Genomic DNA, 20,319 nt, shown 5'->3' on the forward strand with positions numbered 1-20,319 from the left:
GCCCAGTGTCAAGGCAAAAGGTGGAATGCTCTCTGAGTGTTGAGATGTAACAAGGGCTAATCCTTTTTGCAGTGGGATGGAGCCTGGAAAGTGCACAGAGCTGAGCCCAGGGATTGAAAGGGACCAAGCAAGGGAGGTGAAGAAAGAAGGAAGAAGGGAAGTGAGGCAGCAGGCAAGCAGCACCAAGTTGCTGTGTAAGCAGGTGAGTTGTGTTGAGGTTCCTCAGGCAGGCACTGAGGACTTGGAGGGCTCCAGACAGAGCAGACCTGGGAAGGCCCTCGGTGAAGCCCCTCAGAAACCTGAAGCCCCTGGGCCTTTTGGGGAGCCTGAGCTATTGCAGCCCTGGGGATGGCTTTGGTTTCCTTCTCTCCTCAGAGTAAAACTCTGTGGGGGAGTCTGTGATCTCCCTGACTTTTGTGTCATAACTGAAACTTGGAAGGAAGTTGACCTTGTGTCGTTTCCCAACTGACTTGGCCGGGTTGAACCAGCAGTGCCAGATTGTTGTAGTGTGCAGGGTGTTGTTTGTGTCTGAGCAGTTTGGGGTTGATTTGCCAAGGGAGGCCGTGGAATGTTATGGTGTTTTTGTCCCAATATTTGGAGGCAGTGCCCTGGATGAGTTGATTTCTGCCTCACTCCCTGATATCTGAGTTAGGAGATGTACCAAGAACTGGGAGTTTTTGCAGTGGGATGTTCCCTAGAAAGTGCATGGAGCTGAGCCAAGGAACTTAAAGGGACTAAGCAAGCAAAGTCAAGAAAGAATGAAGAGGGGAACTGAGGCAGCAGCCAAGCAGCATCAGGCTCCTCTACAACCAGGTGAGTTGTCTTGAAGTTGATAAGGTGGTCACTGAGAACTTTGGGGGCTGCAGGCACAGGTGACCACCAGAGACCCCCGATGGAGCCCCTCAGAGACCTTATAAGGGTTTGTGTAGATGGGAACAGGTGTTGGGAGTGTCCTGAATGTGCAACAGGAATGCAGGGAAGGAAAATGAGCCCTCCTGTAATGCTGACCCCTCCCATCAGCTGCAGTGGAGACCCCTCCGTGTGCCCTTTGGGAGCGGATTGCCAGGACCCCCGTGGGGCTGGGATCATGGCAGGGTGTTGTAAGCAAGGAATGCCTGGCTTCTAAAAGTCACCAGCTGAGTCTTAAAGGCTCCTTTGAAGAGCTGAGTTCAGGCAGGCAAATTGCCCCCCAGGAGGGACTCTGTGCCTGCTCTCCCGTGGCTCCAAGGGATCTCTGGCCCTTCACGCCGGCACCGAGATTTTCTCGGGAAGGGCCTCAGATCCCCGGACCAGTCTGGGACACAGGCAAGATCCCCCTGCAGTTTAGGACCAAATTGGCCCCCTGGAGGGACAGTGCTGTTGGTGCCCCCCGGGTTGGGGCACTGTAGCAAGGAACTTGCCATACACAGTATGGAAAAAGTCCTGTCAGAGATGGACTGGTGAGGAAAACAGCTCAAACCCTATGGAAACAGAAGCTTTTACTGTAGTTTGAACATGTCTCAACATGTTTGTGTATTTTCTGCAGTGTCACTGTCTCCCTCTTCCCAACACCCCCCTGTGAAGCTATTGTCTTCCACACAAGGTGTCCCATTGGTTCCCTGTTAACCCCTTCCTATTGGCTGTTGACCCCTTACCTGATGGTTTCTTTTGTGTGACCCTGAACTTGTGATTGGTCCCCTTTGACCCTCCTAAAAGCCTTATAAACCCCAACCCCACAATAAACTCTCTCTTTCGTCCGTCCCTCCCAGGTGGTCTGTGTGTGCTCCTTGCGGGGTCACCGGGCCACGTGCAGGGGTGGGAGGAAGGGCATTCACCTCGCAGGTAATGGGGCAAGCAGCATAAGGCCTGGAGGTTTCCCCCAATATCCCCAATCCGCTGTAATTGGTGCACCGTGGTGAGGCCAAGATTGTTTGAACTCTTCTGTGAAGATTATAGCAGTCCTAACGCACAAACGGGAGTAGTTTGTGTAGCAACGGCGGATCCGGAGTCTAAGCAGCAAAAGTACTAGCAGGCTGCATCACCACAAGAGAGCATCCTGTTTTGAGTACTTCAACCTTCCTGACGACATTCAGGTAAGGAGCAGACCCGGCATATTCCCTTATATAAAGAAACAAACAAAAAGAAAAAAAAAAAACAAAAATGGGAGCATCCCTCACTAAGACAGAAAAAGAGAACTATAAGCATTTGAAACATTTATTAAGTTGTAACAAAAAATCCTTAAAAAGCCTTTCCAAAGTTATGGTTAAAACTGACTTTAAACTTCCTTTCTGTCTGACGACTAAAGACTGGGAATTACTAGGCAGACAGATTTGGATAGCTGCAAATTCCAACGATAAAGCAGCAATACATGCCAACATAGCTTGGACTCATATCGTAACTATTCTTGAAATGCAAGAAAAAGATTCTGAGTCCCAACGAGAAAGCAGCACAGCTTCCCTCCGTGGTCTAAGAGAGGGTGGGAGATCGAAATCGCCGCGGGAAGCAGGGGAGGAGGGAAACGGAGATCACGACCGACAGCCCTGGGCAGGCACCCCCTCTTACCCCCCCCCATCGCGGTCAGCACATGGCGGAGCCGCGCCCCCGGTCCCTGATACAGCAGGAGGCTTTGGAACTGGCCAGCCTCAGCCCCCTGCGCAGATGGGACCCGGAGCGGCAACCCCCATCCCGGGCATTAACATCGGGGCGGCCCCTGCCCCGTCCCGGGCTCCTCCGCCGTGGCCGCCGGTGCAGCAAGGGGAGGAGAAGCCGCCCGCGGTTAGCTCCAACGGGATCCCTCCTCGCCCCCCTCCCCCTCTCCCTCCGAGAGCAAGCGAAACCATCCCGCCGCTCCCAAACCCCGACTTCCCTCAGCCGCAACCCCCGACAACTATCACCGCATGGTCAAACAAAGGAGGCGGAGAGTTCCCAACTTTCAACCACGCCGGACCAGCAGCGAGATTTCCTGCCTTCCCTACGGATGCCCAGCAGGACAGGATGACGTCATCGGGACCTCGTCCGTGCCCGGCCCCGGGGACGAGACAACCCCTGCCCTGCAGCTCCAACTCTGCTCCGCTTCTTCCCACATCATGCTGCAACATGCAAAGAAACCCGCAACTAACAGACAGTGTTTCCCCCACTTCTTACAGCGTGAATCCAGCGGTGATAGACTCAGCAACACTGAACTCACAATCCTTAAAAGCATTTAACCAATTTTCTCCCAATAATCCATTTTCAAATATGTCAAATAATTTTAACAATTCTGTTTTCCCTTCTAACCCTTTTGTTTCTTCCACAGGAACCGACCAGACCAATGATTGTAATGATATAGATGATGTTGATACACCTGTTAATGATGTAAATTTATTGCAGGCATATCCAGTGTTCTATAATCCAGGTTCAGCCCCAGTGTGGGACCCCTTATCCATACCCCTTCTCAAGGATGCAAAAAAAGCGGTAACAACTTATGGGTTGAACTCAGCTTATGCAATGGGAATTCTGTCATCTATATTCTCTGGTTTTATACTAACCCCAAATGATTTAAAAGATATCATGAGAGCTTTACTAACTAAAGTACAAGTATCATTGTTTTTAGATGAATGGCAAGCCTTAATTAGAAAATATGCTCATGAAACTAGCTCTACTACACGTAGACCTATAAAAACTACCATACAAATGCTTTTTGGTGAAGGTCCTTATTCTGCAAATACAGATCAGGCCAGAATTCCAAAACAAGACTTAATTGCTACTAAAAATATGGCATTTTTGGCACTGCAATCAGTAGCTGAAGCTTCTGAAACAACTCCACCTTTCAATAATATAGTTCAAAGGCCTGATGAATCTTTTATTGACTTTGCAGAACGGTTAAAAGGATCTATAGAAAAACAAATAAAGGTGAAAGAAGCACAAGATGCTCTGTTCTTGAAGCTAGCTATCTCCAATTCAAATGCACAGTGTCAGCAAATACTTAGAAACCTTCGGGACCCTACCCCCATGGATATGGTAAAGGCTTGCAAAGATATTAGTCCTAATGACAAATTAGCAGATAGCCTGGTCCAAGCTCTGGCATCTGTGTCAAGCCAATTAGTTGAAGCTAATACACAATTGGGCAATCAGATTGCTGAGGCAACTCAGCAGATGGTAGAAAAAATGACCGAAGTTTTAGCAGCTGCCCTAGACCACTCCAAAATAATATGCCATAATTGCAAACGTGCAGGTCATATAAAAGCTAACTGCCCACAAGTTCAAAGCCCCAATTCTCAAAAGAAAACCATTCGTCCAGGCCTTTGCCCCAGATGTAAAAAAGAGGTACATTGGGCTGTACATTGTCGATCTCTATTTGACAAACACGGAAACCCACTATCACCCAGACCTTCTCACAAAACACAGAATTCGGGAAACGGCTTGACGAGCGCTTAGAGCAGCGCGTAGACATAAAAAGCTCTAATCCACCTCCTCCAACAATTCCTAATTGGGTAATGCTCTCTGGCGAAAATGTTTGGCTAAACCTGGCACAATCACTAAATACTGACTCTATCTGTCTCTCTACCTTAGATCCCTCTCACCCTTTTAAGACCTGTCTGGTAGGAATCCCCTGGACACCCAGCGAATGGGGTAATTTTTGAAATCAGTATATCCCCTGGTGTGATGACCACGATCAGTTCAAGAATCCATTCTTGGACTGTCTCACAAGACCAGCAAAAACTTCACATGACAGGCAGACATTTAGCTATCAGTGGCAGAGACCTGAGGAATTAGAAATCTTGGGGAGTATTGTTTCTCCTCTCTGTTTTTACTTCATTCACAACAAATATGTTGCCCCTCCTGAATTAATTAATGTCACCTCTTATGGACCTTATTCCAATTTCAGTTTCTGGTGCAAGGAAGAGGTTCCTTACCAGATACATGCCACCCCTGATTCGGTTATTCTTCCAAAAGGAGTCTTTTTAATTTGTGGACTTAGAGTCTGGAATATGATTCCCAGATTAGCTGCTGGAGGCCCCTGCACATTTGGAAAATTAACACTGTACAATCCAGCTACCCTTATGAAATCTTTACCTGTAAGGCCTCCCAAAAATCGTGCAAAAAGAAACAGTGACCTCCAAAGCACCTCACCCTTCTCACATCATAGAGTGCGCAGGCAATTCCAAGGTTTGCACCCACATCTTAATTTCTATCCACCACAACAAAAATCCCTTTCTCCACCTAAAGCAGTGCAGGTCCCTGTAGCTGCAGCACCCCCACATCCAGCTGAAGAACATCCTTTAGCAAAATTACAGTCCCTGAGTGAATTCACAGCAGAATGCAACTCCAACATGCATTTTTGGTCAGACACTGCAAACATTATCAGTGGTATACTTCCAATTGTCAGCTCCACAAAAGCCTTAACTCTCCTTACCAGAATGGGATGTTGGCTAGCAAAAGAAGCTAATGCTACAAGTGCTGCCCTTGATGATCTCTTACAAGATACCCAAACCAATAAGAAAGCTTTGTTACAAAATCGTGCTGCAATAGATTTTCTCCTTCTAGTAAATGGCCATGGGTGTCAAGAGTTTGAAGGCCTCGGCTGCCTCAACTTCTCTGATCACTCCTAATCTATCCACTCTCAGATTAATCAGCTTAAGTCCTTAGTTCATGAAATCAAGCGAGCTGATCCTCTGACCTTTGATGATTTTTTCAGCTGGTTGCCCTTCAAAGGCCTCTCTTCCACTATTAAGAAAATTATTGTAGTTATCGTACTAGTACTTTCCGTAGTGTTTCTCTTTATGTGTGTCTTTCCATGTTTCCTTAGTTGTGCCAGAACTTCTCAATCATTAAAAGCATATCCAGCTTTAAAAGACAAAAAAGGAGGAGATGTAGCAAGGAACTTGCCATACACAGTATGGAAAAAGTCCTGTCAGAGATGGACTGGTGAGGAAAACAGCTCAAACCCTATGGAAACAGAAGCTTTTACTGTAGTTTGAACATGTCTCAACATGTTTGTGTATTTTCTGCAGTGTCACTGTCTCCCTCTTCCCAACACCCCCCTGTGAAGCTATTGTCTTCCACACAAGGTGTCCCATTGGTTCCCTGTTAACCCCTTCCTATTGGCTGTTGACCCCTTACCTGATGGTTTCTTTTGTGTGACCCTGAACTTGTGATTGGTCCCCTTTGACCCTCCTAAAAGCCTTATAAACCCCAACCCCACAATAAACTCTCTCTTTCGTCCGTCCCTCCCAGGTGGTCTGTGTGTGCTCCTTGCGGGGTCACCGGGCCACGTGCAGGGGTGGGAGGAAGGGCATTCACCTCGCAGGTAATGGGGCAAGCAGCATAAGGCCTGGAGGTTTCCCCCAATATCCCCAATCCGCCGTAGGGCACCCCGAGGACTCCAGCGCGCACCGAAAGGATTATTCGGGGAGATCCTCGGGGTGCCCGGCCCTGGGGAGCTCAAAGCAAGGTCCCTGCCATGGATTCAGGCATTGCTGAGAGTATCCCAGGGGTCCCTGTCCCTGCTAGACAGGGAGCTCTCTAATGGGCTGTAATTGGGTTCTAAAAGCGGTGCTCCAAGTGCCAAACAAGTGTGGGATTGGGATTAAGAAATGAGCAGTGAGGGTGCAATTGGCTGTTTTCTCTGGAATGTGACTGTGAGAGCTGCAGGAGTGCCAGGTGTGTGTTCCAGTCCCCAGCATTTGGTTTGCACATGTCCTGGTCAGACACAGGTCCAACTTGCTCAGTCCTTAACCCAAGAGAGGGAGAATTATGGACTGGCACTGTTAAGGTGATTGGTGTGACAGGGGTCAAACTGGGAAAACATTGGGGAATTCCTCAGTTGGTCTGTTTGCCAAACTAACCCAAACCTGTGCTAGGAAGAGATGGACTGGGGTCTCTGATCTCCTGGGCAGTTGTTTTGCATGACCCTGGGAGCCTCTGGGATTAGACTGGCCTGGGCAGACAGGGAGCAGTTTGTCCTGTGGAGCTGGGCTGGGTTTGTTGAGGATGCCTTGGGAGGCAGGGCTGGAGAGGCTCCTCTGTTGGCTGTAGTGGTGGAAGGTTGTAGCAGCAGGGCTGGAGCCTTCGCCCTCCTGCTCCCCCCGTGAGCCCCAACGGGCCCGTGCCCTTGGCAATGGAGGGCCCCCCATTGCTGAGTCAGCGGTTCCGGGGGCCAGGAGGGATGGGATCAGGATGCCGAGCTCCGCCCAGGGCCGGGGCTGCCAGTGTTCAACCATGGAGGGAACTGAAAGCACAGTGAGATGGAGGCCAAGCTGCAGCACAGGGATGGGTGAGAAAAGACCCTAGTCCTCAGGTGGAGCTTTGAATTCCCTGGAAAAATGGATCCTGTCAGATGGATCAGGCCCTTGTGGGTGCTGGAGCAGAGGCCTCTCTCATTTTTGGTCACCCTGAAAGGTTGCAAGGACAGCAAGTTCTGACTGCAGGATGAGGTGGCAAACAAAGTGAAGTGGTCCAGAGAAAAGCTGAGGCTAAAATTGGCCCTGTGCCAGAGCAGCCTCGTGCAGTGCTTGTTGCTGTCCCTGAGTGTCCCATTGCAGTGGATATTTCCAAGGGTGCCTTGTGCTGGGGAGCACTGGGGCAGTTCCCTTTCCCTGGGCAGGGCAGGCAGGGCACGTTTCCCCCCTCGAGGGTGGCTCCACAGTCCCCCCCTGTGCCCTGGGAGCGTGGCAGAACACCTGGACCCACTGTCCTTGTCAGAGAGGGCACAAGGGATGGTTGGATGGGGGAGGGAATGGCTCAGGGAGTACAAGCACCATTACAATGAGTAGGGCAGCACCTGGAAAGGAAGAAGGGGAGTTAATCCAGACAAAATCCAAGCACCTGCCCAACCTGTGATATTTTTAGGAACTCAGTGGTGCTGTGGTCCCCAGGAAGTATTGCCCAGGACTAGGCAGGAGACTTCAGGCTCTGTCACCCCCAGAGCAAGTGTCCAGGGGCAGGCAGTGGGGAGGCAGCTCTGTTGTTGAGGATGGGGTTATTTTCTCTGCTTTATTTTGTCTCCAGAGATGTTCTTCCCATTAATCCAAACTGACTCCATCTCCTAACTCTCTGAAGAGGTTTTCTGCTTTTTGTGGGAGGGTAAGGTTTGGGTTCTAACTATAGAAGAGCCAACAAAATAAAGGCTTTGTGGCAAACAAATGGTGTCTCCCAAACTCTTTGTACTTCAAATAGATGCCTTTATTCTTAGTTTTTTCTTATTGGTATTCTCAAGGTACTTGATACCCTGTCTACAGTTATTTATTTTGGCTTCTCTTTTTTATTTGTTACAGAGTTGATGTGACTGACTTCTTTTTGAAATGCAGCAGTGCTCTCAAGGATATTTCCCCCCCACTCCTGGGCTTGTGCAGGGCTGTTGAGTCCGTGTGTGCCGCTGTTCTTGTCCCAGGGGGACCGAGTGACATTTGGAACCAAACCTGGGGACTTGAACTCTAGGAATGTTTCTGTGTCTTTGAATTTTAAATTGCACATGAAGCAGAAATATGTTTGTGTTTTCCAGGTTATATTGTCATGAAAATAGAAATGCATCATTGGATCTTACTCCTCTGAGGGCAAACCACCAGACTGATCATTTCTTAGTCCATCAGACCCAGTGCCAGGAACTCAGAGGGCTGTTTGTGTGCAAATGTGCTGAGTGGTGGTGGCCCCCGTGAGACTGTGACCAGCTGGAAATGTGTGTGTGTGTGTGTGTGCAGAGCTGGGCTGGATCCCTTGGGATTTGGCTCCCAGATCCCCCCCAGCCTTCAGGAAAACCAGAGGCCACCGAACCCTGAGGGAAGGGAGTCCCATTTGCAGAAGGGTTTGTAGATTGGGGAAAAGCTCTCCAGAACAAAGCCTGTGTTCCAAACCCCTTCAGGCCAAAGTCAAGGAGCACAAACCCTGGAGTCATCAAGTTATGAAGTTTGGTTCAAACCATTTCCTAATAAGTCAGTTTTAATGAAGTGTTAAAAGGAGAACTTAAATAAGGGTAATTTCTGATGGAGAATAATGGGAAGAAGTGGTTTAAGTTCCCTAAACATGTTTTATATCAGTCCATGGTTATTTAATTGAGCATTGTTTGGAATTTTTCTTTTTGCATTCGTTCCTGGTGTGCTTTTCTCTATCTAAGGGATGTTTGGAGGTCTTTTTGATTGCTTGAAGGTTTTTAATGTCAGTGCTGGATTGGGGTGGACAGTCATTGTAACATGATTTAGAGTTGGATGCATTTTATTCTGTGTGCCCTGTTTGATGTCTCGTGTTCAGCGAGTGACTGGTCAGAGTTTGGCCCAAGCCTTTGTTTTTCAGGTGAAAAAGCCGAAGGGGGAATTGTAGTTGCAGCTTTGCCCTTGAGCTGCAGCTGGAGCCTGGCCAAAGAACAAGGCAAAGCTCCCTGGGGAAGGAAGGGGGAGCCAGAGAAGAAAAGCAGCTGCAGCCAGAAAGGTGGGTTTGGGCGGGAGAAGAGGGGCTGTGACCCAGCAAGGGGCTCTGGAGGGCTCTGGGGTCCCTGTAATGGCTCTGGGGTCTCTATAGGGGCTCTGGGGTCTCTATAGGGGCTCTGGAGGGCTCTGGGGTCCCTATAATGGCTCTGGGGTCTCTGTAGGGACTCTGGGGTTTCTATCGTGGCTCTGGGGTTCCTATAATGGCTCTGGGGTCTCTATGGGAGCTCTGGGGTCCCTGTAATGGCTCTGGGGTCTCTGTAGGGGCTCTGGGGTCCCTCTCCTGGCTCTGGGGTCCCTCTCCTGGCTCTGGGGTCCCTCTCCTGGCTCGGGGACCCTCTCCCTGCCGGCACAGGAGCTGCTGCCGCCCCAGCAAGAGGCAGAGGAGTCGCTGCCTAGAAGCAAGAACTCACTGAGAGCTGAACTGGGGCCGTGTGGGCAGGGCCAGAGGGGAGCAAAGGAAGGGATTTGTTGCTAAGAAAAGAAATAAAGTTTGGGTCATTTGTTGGGGAGATTTGTGTCAGTTTCTGATCATTTTTGGGGGTTATTTTTAGTGAGTTTCTGGTCATTTTTGGGGGAGATTTGGGTCAGTTTCTGGTCATTTTTCGGGATGATTTGGGTGAGTTTTGGGTTTATTTTTGTGGTAATTTTGGGTCAGTTTCTGGTCATTTTTTGGGGTGATTGGGCTGACTTTTTGGTCATTTTTTTGGGGAGATTTGGGTGAGTGTTGGTATCAGTGTTTTGGGATTTTGGGGTCAGTTTCTGGTCATATCTGGGGCTGATTTTGTATCATTTTGGGTCAGTTTGGGGGGGGGTTCTTGCATTTTTAGGTCAGGTTTTGGGCCAATTTGGAGTTAGTTTTTGAGGTGATTTGGGCCAGTTTTGGGTCAGTTCTGGATCAATTTTTGGAGTGAATTGGATCAGTTTTTGTGTCACTTTTTGGGGAGATTTGGGTGAGTTCTGGGTCATTTTTGGGGAGATTTGAATCAGTTTCTGGTAGTTTTTTGGGGAGACTTGGGTGAGTTCTGGGTCTCTCCTGATTGTAATTCCTTCAGGCTCCTCTCCTGATTTTAATTTTTTTAGTCCCCTCTCCTGATTTTAATTTTTTTAGTCCCCTCTCCTGATTTTAATTTTTTTAGTCCCCTCTCCTGATTTTAATTTTTTTAGTCCCCTCTCCTGATTTTAATTTTTTCAGGCTCCTCTCCTGATTTTAATTTTTTTAGGCTCCTCTCATGATTTTTATTGTATTAGTCCCGTGTCCTGATTTTAATTTTTTCAGGCTCTTCTCCTGATTGTAATTTTTTTAGGCTCTTCTCTTGATTTTAATTCTCTTAGGTTCTTCTCCTGATTTTAATTCTCTTGGGCTCTCCTCCTGATTTTTATATTTTTAGACTCTTCCCCTGATTTTCATTTTTTTTTTAGGCTCTTCTCCTGATTTTAATTCTCTTAGGAGAAGAGCCTAGAGAATTAAAACCAGGAGAAGAGCCTAATTACACAAGTAAATTTTCAAACCACCAGCAATCACAAGCCAATTATCCGATTTCCCAAAAGAACTACACGAACAAATACGGTTATAAAACAAAAAAAAAATGCCATAAGTAAAAAATCGCATAGCAACAGTGCCCCCTGGTGACAGAGAAAAGGAATTGCACATATATTTGAGATGAAATACTGCCACCTGCTGACGGAAAACAGGAACTGCATTGAAAAAATTTTGAACAGCGCATGCGCAGTCGTTGGCAAAACGCCGGCGATCACGTGGTAAGTAAGGGCAGGCAGGAGAGGGACCGGCGACGCATGCGCAGTGGCTCTCGTGCCGGTGCAGCGCTCCCTGCTCGAGTTAAGGGCCGGTTCCGGCGGCAGGGCGGGACTCGCGGTCTCCCGTCTGTCCCGGGGTGTGCGGGGGGGGAATAACGTGAAGATTTCTTGGGGTGAAAGCGCAGAAATTAGCGAGGAGGGACGCTAATTTGGGTAAACTCGGTCACCAGAAGTAGTGAGCGACCGGAAGTCCTCCAAGGCCCCGGCCCGGAAGTCCGCCAAGCCCATAGTAAAGATGGCGCCGCCAGGACCGGAACGACCACACTAAAGATGGCGGCCCCTGCCCGGAAGTTCGCCAAGCCCACAGTAAAGATGGCGCCGCCAGGACCGGAACGACCACACTAAAGATGGCGGCGAGAGGCTTCCGCCGCGACCCGGACCCCCACCCCGCGCCCGCAGCGCCGTCTCGCCGCGCTGCTTCCCGCTGCGGGGACAGGGCGGGGCGCTCGGCGGCGCCGGGCGCGGGCGGCAGGTTCGTGGGCGGCGGCAGGCACCGGCGCCGGCAGCCCCCGTCTCGGGGCCGCGGCGCGCGAGGACCGCATGGCGCGCACGTCGCGCCGCCCTCTCGCCCCGCTCCGCTCCCGCTCCCGCCCCTGCCCCCGCTTCTGCCCCGCTCGCTCCCGCCGTGCCCTGGAGATGCTATCGGGGCTGCGCCGCCGCCTTCCCCCCCCGGAAGCGACCCACGGCGGCAGATTCGACGGAGATCGACCCCGGGGTAAGCTGGGCGCGTCCAAAGGCGCCGCGGGTCTCGCCAAGGAGGGGAGGGGGGGGGGAGGCGCGCGGCTGCAGTGCCGCTCCCGGCCGTGTCCGCCAGGCGGCGACTGTGAGGCAGGGCCCGGCGCTCGGCGGCGCTCTTGCAAGCGACGCCCCTGGCAAAGCGGCGCTGCTTGGGCACTGCCGGCCTTCCCCCGGAGTGCCCGGGCTGGCCCAGCACCTGGCCGAACCTCTTAGGGAAGAGGCAAGGAACAACTGCGCTTCTTCTGCCCTTTCTTTAGCCCGGGACTGGAACACAGACAAAATCAAGGGGCTCTTGGACCTGTGCAGGCTCCGAGCAGTTTTCAGCCTTCCTTAGCAGGGCATTCTCACCCTCCGAAAAGCTGAAAGGCTTTAACAGCTGGACACGCGCCTGCAGCTGTGCAGATTAATGTAGTTTCTTTTAGGAAATGAAGGGGAAGTTTTCCTGTTGGGAGCCTAAATACCGAGTCTACTCTGCTTTTTCAATCAGGTGACGAAGCTTAGGGAAGAAAAGAACAAAGGCCTCGAGGTGAGTACATTCTACCGAGTTCTGCTTTTCTGGCATCGGTTTGGGAAAATCACGTGAAATTCTAAAAAGCTTCTCTCCGTGTTTTCTAGTTGTTTTTTCAGCCTTGCTCTAAGTTTCATGTAGAAAAGGGCATAGAATTATTAGAACAGACAAACTAGACTTCCTCGGGAGAGATGGAAGAAAAGTCTGCTGATTCCAGTTCTGCTTTTCTTGTCTTCCCTTCGACTGTCGTTTTCTCTCCCCTGCTGTTCAAATAGGCTGCAGTTAATTGCTCTGCTGAAGAGTTTGCTGTCCTAAGTGTCTGTCAAATTGATGCCTTCAACTCAAGACAGCACCTGCTCCTTAGTTACAAAAAGTTCCTCACAGGAAATGTTCAGGCGTGCCCATAAATCTCCTCGCTGTTTGTTTGGGAGAACAGGCTTTTCTCGTCTGTAACAGAACAGTCGTGTCATCTGCTCTGGAATGCTGGTGGCAATCTAGTCAGAAGAGGACCCCGTGCTTCACTAATTTTCCCTTTTTGTTGTTGGGGGTGACTTCTTCCCAGGCATGTTATTCTTGACCCCCCGGGGCAAACGGAGGTGTCAGCGTCAGGAGCCATCCTAACTGAGGCCCTGGGAGGTCAGTGCTTTTTGTGGGACTGGACGGTGAAGCTGTCTGTGGGAATGCCCTGGCTATGGCTCAGTGTAGTCCTAATTAAGGTGTCTTTTACTCCGTGTTCCCAGGCTGCCTCTTTCCCTTCGGTCGCCGTGGGTGTGCCGGACGCCTCTGGCAGGACTAACCCTGTGGCTTTTATGTCCAGCGTGCTGTGCTGTGTGTGCCTGCAGGTAAGAAAAGCTGGGAGTGCAGTCCCTCTGCTTTGGTTGCTGTGTCTCTTTGGGAGTGATTTTGGAGGGGAATCCCAGAGCGATTTGGTTTGAAGGGGACCTTCAAAGGCCAGCCTGTCTTCCGTGGGCAGGGACACCTTCCACTGTCCCCGGTTGCTGCGAGTCCCGTCCAGCCTGGCCTGGAACACTTGCAGGGATGGGGCAGGCTCAGCTTCCCTGTGCAGTGTGCTCTAATAGCTCTCCACTGGCATCGTGAAAAATGTTGTCAGCGTGTTTTGTTGGACGACGGTAAGCAGGACCTGGGTGAAAAGGACATTCTCTGAGGTGCTGGGAGAAGGAGGACTCGTGCGGGCACCTCCAGAGACAGCGGGAACGGGAGCGTGCTGCGGAGGAGGGAAATTCCAGGGGGTGGGTGCCGAGAAATTTGGCCTTCCCTCGCCCTGTGCTCTGCACTTAGCAGTGGGTCAAGTGCAGAAGTTTCCTGGGGACCCTGGGAAATGATGCCGGGTCTGCCAAGAAAAGTGGGGCCAAAGGAGCAGGACCTGGGTCTGCCAGCGTGGGAGAAACAAGGGACGGGTCATCCTCTGCCTCCAGGAGGGAGGGCAGCAGGAAAGGCCACGGACTAAAGCACTGAAGTGCCGTTCCCCAGGGAGCCCCTGCCCAGACCTGAACTTGCTTCTGCACTTGCTGTCCCTTTCCCAGCGGAGCCAAAGCGTCGGGTGCGGCTGCCGGGGGGATGGAGCTGCCAAGGACAAGCTGGGAGGGTGTTTGCCAGGGAAGGGGGTAGAAGGAGCTCTTGATGTGCTTTGTTTACTTCTTCATCCCACAGAATTGCCACGAGAGGAAATACTTCAGAGGGGCTTCCCTCCAGATAAGGCCTGAAGATGCCAGGAGGTTTCAGCCGGGAGGAAAGGAGCTGTGGAAGAAAAGCAGCCTAAAAACAGCCAGTGGGGATCATCAGGTTTTCCAGCCAAGAAGAACAAGGAGAGAGATGAGGGAATCGGGTTCCAATTCCTAATGCTTTGGTGGGTGCAGGAATGATTTCTGTGTGTTTTCCAGTCCCTTTGGATTCCTGAGATGATTTTAAAATGATGGCTTTAGCAATCAACTAAATCGCAGATGTTGTTTTTGAGAGGAAATGATGCCAAAGAAATGCAGAGAGAGAGCATGGAATCATCCTGGGATCCTGGAGTGGTTTGGGTTGGAAAGGATCTCAGGGATCATCTCCTTCCACCCCCTGCCCCAGGCAGGGACACCTTCTAATAGACCTCCAGCCTGGCCTTGGCCACTTGCAGGGATGGGGCAGCCACAACTTCTCTGTGCCAGGCCACCTCCCCACCCTCCCAGGGAAGAATGTCTCCCTTCTGTGCAATCTTTCCCTTTCTTCTCTGCAGGAAGTGGGCTGGGACAAGGGAATTGGCTCCCACGAGGCCGAGGATGAGAGCGGGCTGTGCACAGGGGACAACTTCCACTTCCGAACGGGGAAGGGCCCCTTCGTGCCCACCCCTGGCAAACTGGGACAGAGTAACATCTGCCTGCAGCTGGCTGGAGTTCCCGTTGGCTCTGGGCTTTCAGCCCGCCGGGGCTGCGGCGGGAGCCGCGCGGAGGGAACGGGGGGCAGGGCCGCGCCGAGGGCCGGGGCCGGGCTGAGCGGGCGGGGCGGGGCCGCAGGGCCAGGCGGGCTGGGATTGGGCGGAGGCGCTCGAGTGCTGATTGGGCAGCGCTGCCGGCCCGCGGTATAAAGGGCCGGCGGGGCAGGTGGGGGCGGTTGTGTGTGGGGGCTGAGGGTGCGGCCCCGCTGCTGCCCGGGCTGCGGAGGGGAGAGCGCCTTGGCCGCTGGGTTTGTGCACCGGGGCAGCCGGGGGCGTTTAGGGGCGCCTTGTGCTGGGCGGCGGGACCCGGGTAAGCCCCTTACCTGCCGGGTGCCCCCGGGGGGAGCCGTGGCATGGCTGTGGGTCCTGTGCTCTCTGGGTGTCTGAGGGTTTGCTTTGGGATCCCAAACCCTTTCCCCGTGCAGGGTTATGAGGCAAAGACTGCTTTAACTTGGTTTTTTGGTGCTGCGTTAATGCTTTTTGCTCGTTCTGTGTCCATTTGCAGCCTCGCTCGTGGTTTCCCCTGGTGTGGAGGCGAGTTGTGCTTCCTGCTGGGAGAGAGAACGGCCTTGGGAAGCTGCTCCATGAGCCACAGCTGTGCCGAGCCCGGCAGTCTGTCCAGGTAAGAGCAGGGCTTCTACTGCCCGTGAGGAGCTGGGTTTGCTGTTGGAAGATAGAATGTGCCCGTGCCTTTAAATGCAAGGACAGGCAGAAGCTGGGAGGGACCCTGAGCAGGTTTGGTGGCACGACAGCAGTTTGAAAAGACCTTGACTGTGGGAGAAATGTCCAGGAAAACGATTCCTTTTTTGCAGGGAGGCAGTTTGCGAGGACAGGGGGGTTGCTGTGCTCTCTAGCAAAACTACTGACCTTGGGATGTCTAGGGTGGGGAGATGTTGGCCACGTGTGGGCTGGAGCAAAGGTGTGTGGGTGCCTGTGTGTGACAGCCGTGGGTGTGCAGGAAGGGGGGTTCTGGTGCCATTGGAGCTGCCGGGGAGCCAAAAGGGGCACGGTTGTCTGAAAAAGGCAAAAAGTCTCAGTCTCTGTTGACACGTGTACCAAAGGAGATGCAAATTTTCCCTTTCTCGTTGCAGACTTCGCAAAGCTCCCCAGGAAAGGAAGCTTTATATTCCTCCCCAGCTTTATGCTAAAGGTTTCCTTCCTCCTGTCTCAGCACCCTTTCTGCTGTTGGGAGAGCACGAGGTGGATGGAGAGGATCCCCAGGCATCTGCAGGCACAAGGGACTCATACAACTGCGATTTTCCTCCAGCCCTCGTGAAAGGGACTTCCAGGATACTCTTGGGAATGTACCAGCTCTCCTGCTGGAGCTTTTCTATGGAATATTTGAACACAAAGGGTAAAACTAAAGTCAGGTCTGTTCTGGAGTATGTTACACTTGTGCAAAACTCCGTTCTTCTGTTTATTTTCTGTTCTGGAAAGCACAGTCTGGGGTTCCTGGGCACTTCCTATTGAGTGATTCCATGAAAATAATTTTGTACTGAAAGGGGAAAGGAGCTGTCTGTGGGAGGTCAGGTGTCCATGATAAAAGCTTTATGCTTTTCAGTCAGATAAGCCTTAAAATATCTCACAGTGTATAGGAATGCCTGGCTTCTAAAAGTCACCAGCTGAGTCTTAGAGGCTCCTTTGAAGAGCTGTTTTCAGGCAGGCAAATTGCCCCCCAGGAGGGACTCTGTGCCTGCTCTCCCGTGGCTCCAAGGGATCTCTGGCCCTTCACGCCGGCACCGAGATTTTCTCGGGAAGGGCCTCAGATCCCCGGACCAGTCTGGGACACAGGCAAGATCCCCCTGCATTTTGGGACCAAATTGGCCCCCTGGAGGGACAGTGCTGTTGGTGCCCCCCGGGTTGGGGCACCCCGAGGACTCCAGCGCGCACCGAAAGGATTATTCGGGGAGATCCTCGGGGTGCCCGGCCCTGGGGAGCTCAAAGCAAGGTCCCTGCCATGGATTCAGGCATTGCTGAGAGTATCCCAGGGGTCCCTGTCCCTGCTAGACAGGGAGCTCTCTAATGGGCTGTAATTGGGTTCTAAAAGTGGTGCTCCAAGTGCCAAAGAAGTGTGGGATTGGGATTAAGAAATGAGCAGTGAGGGTGCAATTGGCTGTTTTCTCTGGAATGTGACTGTGAGAGCTGCAGGAGTGCCAGGTGTGTGTTCCAGTCCCCAGCATTTGGTTTGCACATGTCCTGCTCAGACACAAGTACAATTTCCTCAGTCCTGAACACAGCAGAATGAGAATTATGGACTGGCAGTGTTAAGGTGATTGGTGTGACAGGGGTCAAACTGGGAAAACATTGGGGAATTCCTCAGTTTGTGTTTTTGCCAAACTCACCCAAACCTCTGCTAGGAAGTGATGGGCTGGAAAAGTTGAGGCAGAAATGGAATTTAAAACTGGGGCTCTTGACGCTGTAATTGCTGAAACTAAATGTGTCCAAGCAGCAGCTCTTGTTGTGCAGGGAATAACTCCTGTCAGCAGCAAGGCCCCCACTGAAGTGGCAGCTGCAGTTGTTCCTGTGGTGTGGGCCAGTGGAGCTGCAGGAGAGTGGAAGAGGGCAGAACCTGTAGGTATTACCCCTGATGTGGGATCTCTATGGGTAAGGCCAACCCAGTATCCTTTAAAATCAGAATGCCAGACTGGATTGGTTGCAGGAACAGCTAAATTGGCTCCTCCTGGTTTGCTTGTAGGACGTGAATGCAAGAACCTGCCAAGAAAACCAGTGGACAAGATGATTGATTAGTGCAGGACCTGAGAGAAGCACCTTGAATGACAACCTGGAGGAGTTTCCAGTATTGGATTTAAAAGATGGCCTTTGCATCTCCTTGAGCAAGGAAAGCCAAGAAAGCTTTGCTTTTGCAGGAGAAAATGGGGCAAGCAGGCAGGAAGAAGAGAAGCCCCGTGACTCCTCCCTGAGCCCCAGACAGCCCATGAACTGCCTTGCTGGGAATGGTGGGACGGGCTGGACTCTGCATTGCTCCCTCGGGATGTGTGGTAAGACTGTTATGGCGACTTTTTGAATAGATGGTGCAAGGGCAGCCTTTAAGCAGCTGAAGCATTCCCTGAGGAGAGCTCTGGGTCTGCCAGATGTGTCAGAACTGTTGGAAGCATCTTTGGTGGGGAGGGCAAACAAAGGCCAAGGTGTGCAGTGACCCCCCCTGAGAAGGGACATTCAGTTAATGGCATCCCTGATGGTGAACTTTGTGGGCTGTTCCCCCTGTAGGGCAGGTGATAGTCCCAGCTCCAGTTATGGGAAAAATGGTTAAAAGGGAGCCCCAAAAGCTGGAAGTCCTCCTGGAGGCTCCTGGCAAAGAGAGTTTGCTGCGTTCCCCCTGACAGAAGGACAGTGATAGCTTTTGAGTGCTGGTAGATCCTTTTAATAGATAGCCTTGAGTGTGTCCTTGTTGCACCAGTAGGACTTATCAAAGTCCCCATATTCCAGGAGATAGACACATTGAAGTTTAAAATATTCTTCCTAATCCTTTGTTGGCTTGAGGCTCTCCCCTCAGGAACTGCAGGAACTCCTGGTGCCGCCTGGGCCGATGGATTGGACGCCCCAGCCCCTCCGTTCCTGCCCAGCCACTGGGGCCGTGTCCAGTGGTGGCACTGCCAGCCCTGCAGGTGAAGTGGGAAGGGCCTTTGCAGGTCTTGTGGGTCACATTTATAGCAGGTAAAGTTGCAGTAAAAGGACCTGGGGTCTGTTATTCTTGAGTTCAGAAAGCTCCTTTTGATTGGTGAGCAGGACAAAGTGGATCCTTAAGAGTTCCCATCCGTGTTTGTGTCTCAGCCTGTGTTAGGATTCAGGGCTGTAGCTGTTGTTGTCACTGAGGAGTCAAACTGTGCTTTAAATAATGAGACCCTGGCCTGATGGCCCAGTGTCAAGGCAAAAGGTGGAATGCTCTCTGAGTGTTGAGATGTAACAAGGGCTAATCCTTTTTGCAGTGGGATGGAGCCTGGAAAGTGCACAGAGCTGAGCCCAGGGATTGAAAGGGACCAAGCAAGGGAGGTGAAGAAAGAAGGAAGAAGGGAAGTGAGGCAGCAGGCAAGCAGCACCAAGTTGCTGTGTAAGCAGGTGAGTTGTGTTGAGGTTCCTCAGGCAGGCACTGAGGACTTGGAGGGCTCCAGACAGAGCAGACCTGGGAAGGCCCTCGGTGAAGCCCCTCAGAAACCTGAAGCCCCTGGGCCTTTTGGGGAGCCTGAGCTATTGCAGCCCTGGGGATGGCTTTGGTTTCCTTCTCTCCTCAGAGTAAAACTCTGTGGGGGAGTCTGTGATCTCCCTGACTTTTGTGTCATAACTGAAACTTGGAAGGAAGTTGACCTTGTGTCGTTTCCCAACTGACTTGGCCGGGTTGAACCAGCAGTGCCAGATTGTTGTAGTGTGCAGGGTGTTGTTTGTGTCTGAGCAGTTTGGGGTTGATTTGCCAAGGGGAGCCATGGAATGTTATGGTGTTTTTGTCCCAATATTTGGAGGCAGTGCCCTGGATGAGTTGATTTCTGCCTCACTCCCTGATATCTGAGTTAGGAGATGTACCAAGAACTGGTAGTTTTTGCAGTGGGATGTTCCCTAGAAAGTGCATGGAGCTGAGCCAAGGAACTTAAAGGGACTGAGCAAGCAAAGTCAAGAAAGAATGAAGAAGGGAACTGAGGCAGCAGCCAAGCAGCACCAAGCTCCTCTACAACCAGGTGAGTTGTCTTGAAGTTGATAAGGTGGTCACTGAGAACTTTGGGGTCTGCAGGCACAGGTGACCACCAGAGACCCCCAATGGAGCCCCTCAGAGAACTTATAAGGGTTTGTGTAGATGGGAACAGGTGTTGGGAGTGTCCTGAATGTGCAACAGGAATGCAGGGAAGGAAAATGAACCCTCCTGTCATGCTGACCCCTCCCATCAGCTGCAGTGGAGACCCCTCCGTGTGCCCTTTGGGAGCGGATTGCCAGGACCCCCGTGGGGCTGGGATCATGGCAGGGTGTTGTAAGCAAGGAATGCCTGGCTTCTAAAAGTCACCAGCTGAGTCTTAGAGGCTCCTTTGAAGAGCTGAGTTCAGGCAGCAGAATTGCCCCCCAGGAGGGACTCTGTGCCTGCTCTCCCGTGGCTCCAAGGGATCTCTGGCCCTTCACGCCGGCACCGAGATTTTCTCGGGAAGGGCCTCAGATCTCCGGACCAGTCTGGGACACAGGCAAGATCCCCCTGCATTTTGGGACCAAATTGGCCCCTGGAGGGACAGTGCTGTTGGTGCCCCCCGGGTTGGGGCACCCCGAGGACTCCAGCGCGCACCGAAAGGATTATTCGGGGAGATCCTCGGGGTGCCCGGCCCTGGGGAGCTCAAAGCAAGGTCCCTGCCATGGATTCAGGCATTGCTGAGAGTATCCCAGGGGTCCCTGTCCCTGCTAGACAGGGAGCTCTCTAATGGGCTGTAATTGGGTTCTAAAAGTGGTGCTCC

The 20,319-nt window shown here is 51.8% G+C and overlaps 1 protein-coding gene across 1 annotated transcript in view; it reads left to right on the forward strand.

The window, feature by feature from the left end:
- Positions 1-16,092: 16,092 nt before the first annotated feature.
- The window catches only part of LOC127463076 (uncharacterized), a 55,565-nt gene continuing 51,338 nt past the window's right edge, over positions 16,093-20,319 (forward strand). Inside the window, exons 1-5 of the mRNA XM_051772101.1 lie at positions 16,093-17,446; positions 17,571-17,874; positions 18,377-18,501; positions 18,823-18,952; positions 19,449-19,563. Of these exons, the coding sequence (XP_051628061.1) occupies positions 17,830-17,874; positions 18,377-18,501; positions 18,823-18,952; positions 19,449-19,563 (415 nt within the window). The 5' untranslated portion in view covers positions 16,093-17,446; positions 17,571-17,829. The remainder of the gene's footprint in view (positions 17,447-17,570; positions 17,875-18,376; positions 18,502-18,822; positions 18,953-19,448; positions 19,564-20,319) is intronic.

The sequence above is a fragment of the Manacus candei genome, unplaced genomic scaffold, assembly GCF_025592945.1.
Source record: "Manacus candei isolate 608988 ecotype Guabito, Panama unplaced genomic scaffold, ASM2559294v1 h1tg000150l, whole genome shotgun sequence".
Taxonomy (NCBI): Eukaryota; Metazoa; Chordata; class Aves; order Passeriformes; family Pipridae; genus Manacus; species Manacus candei.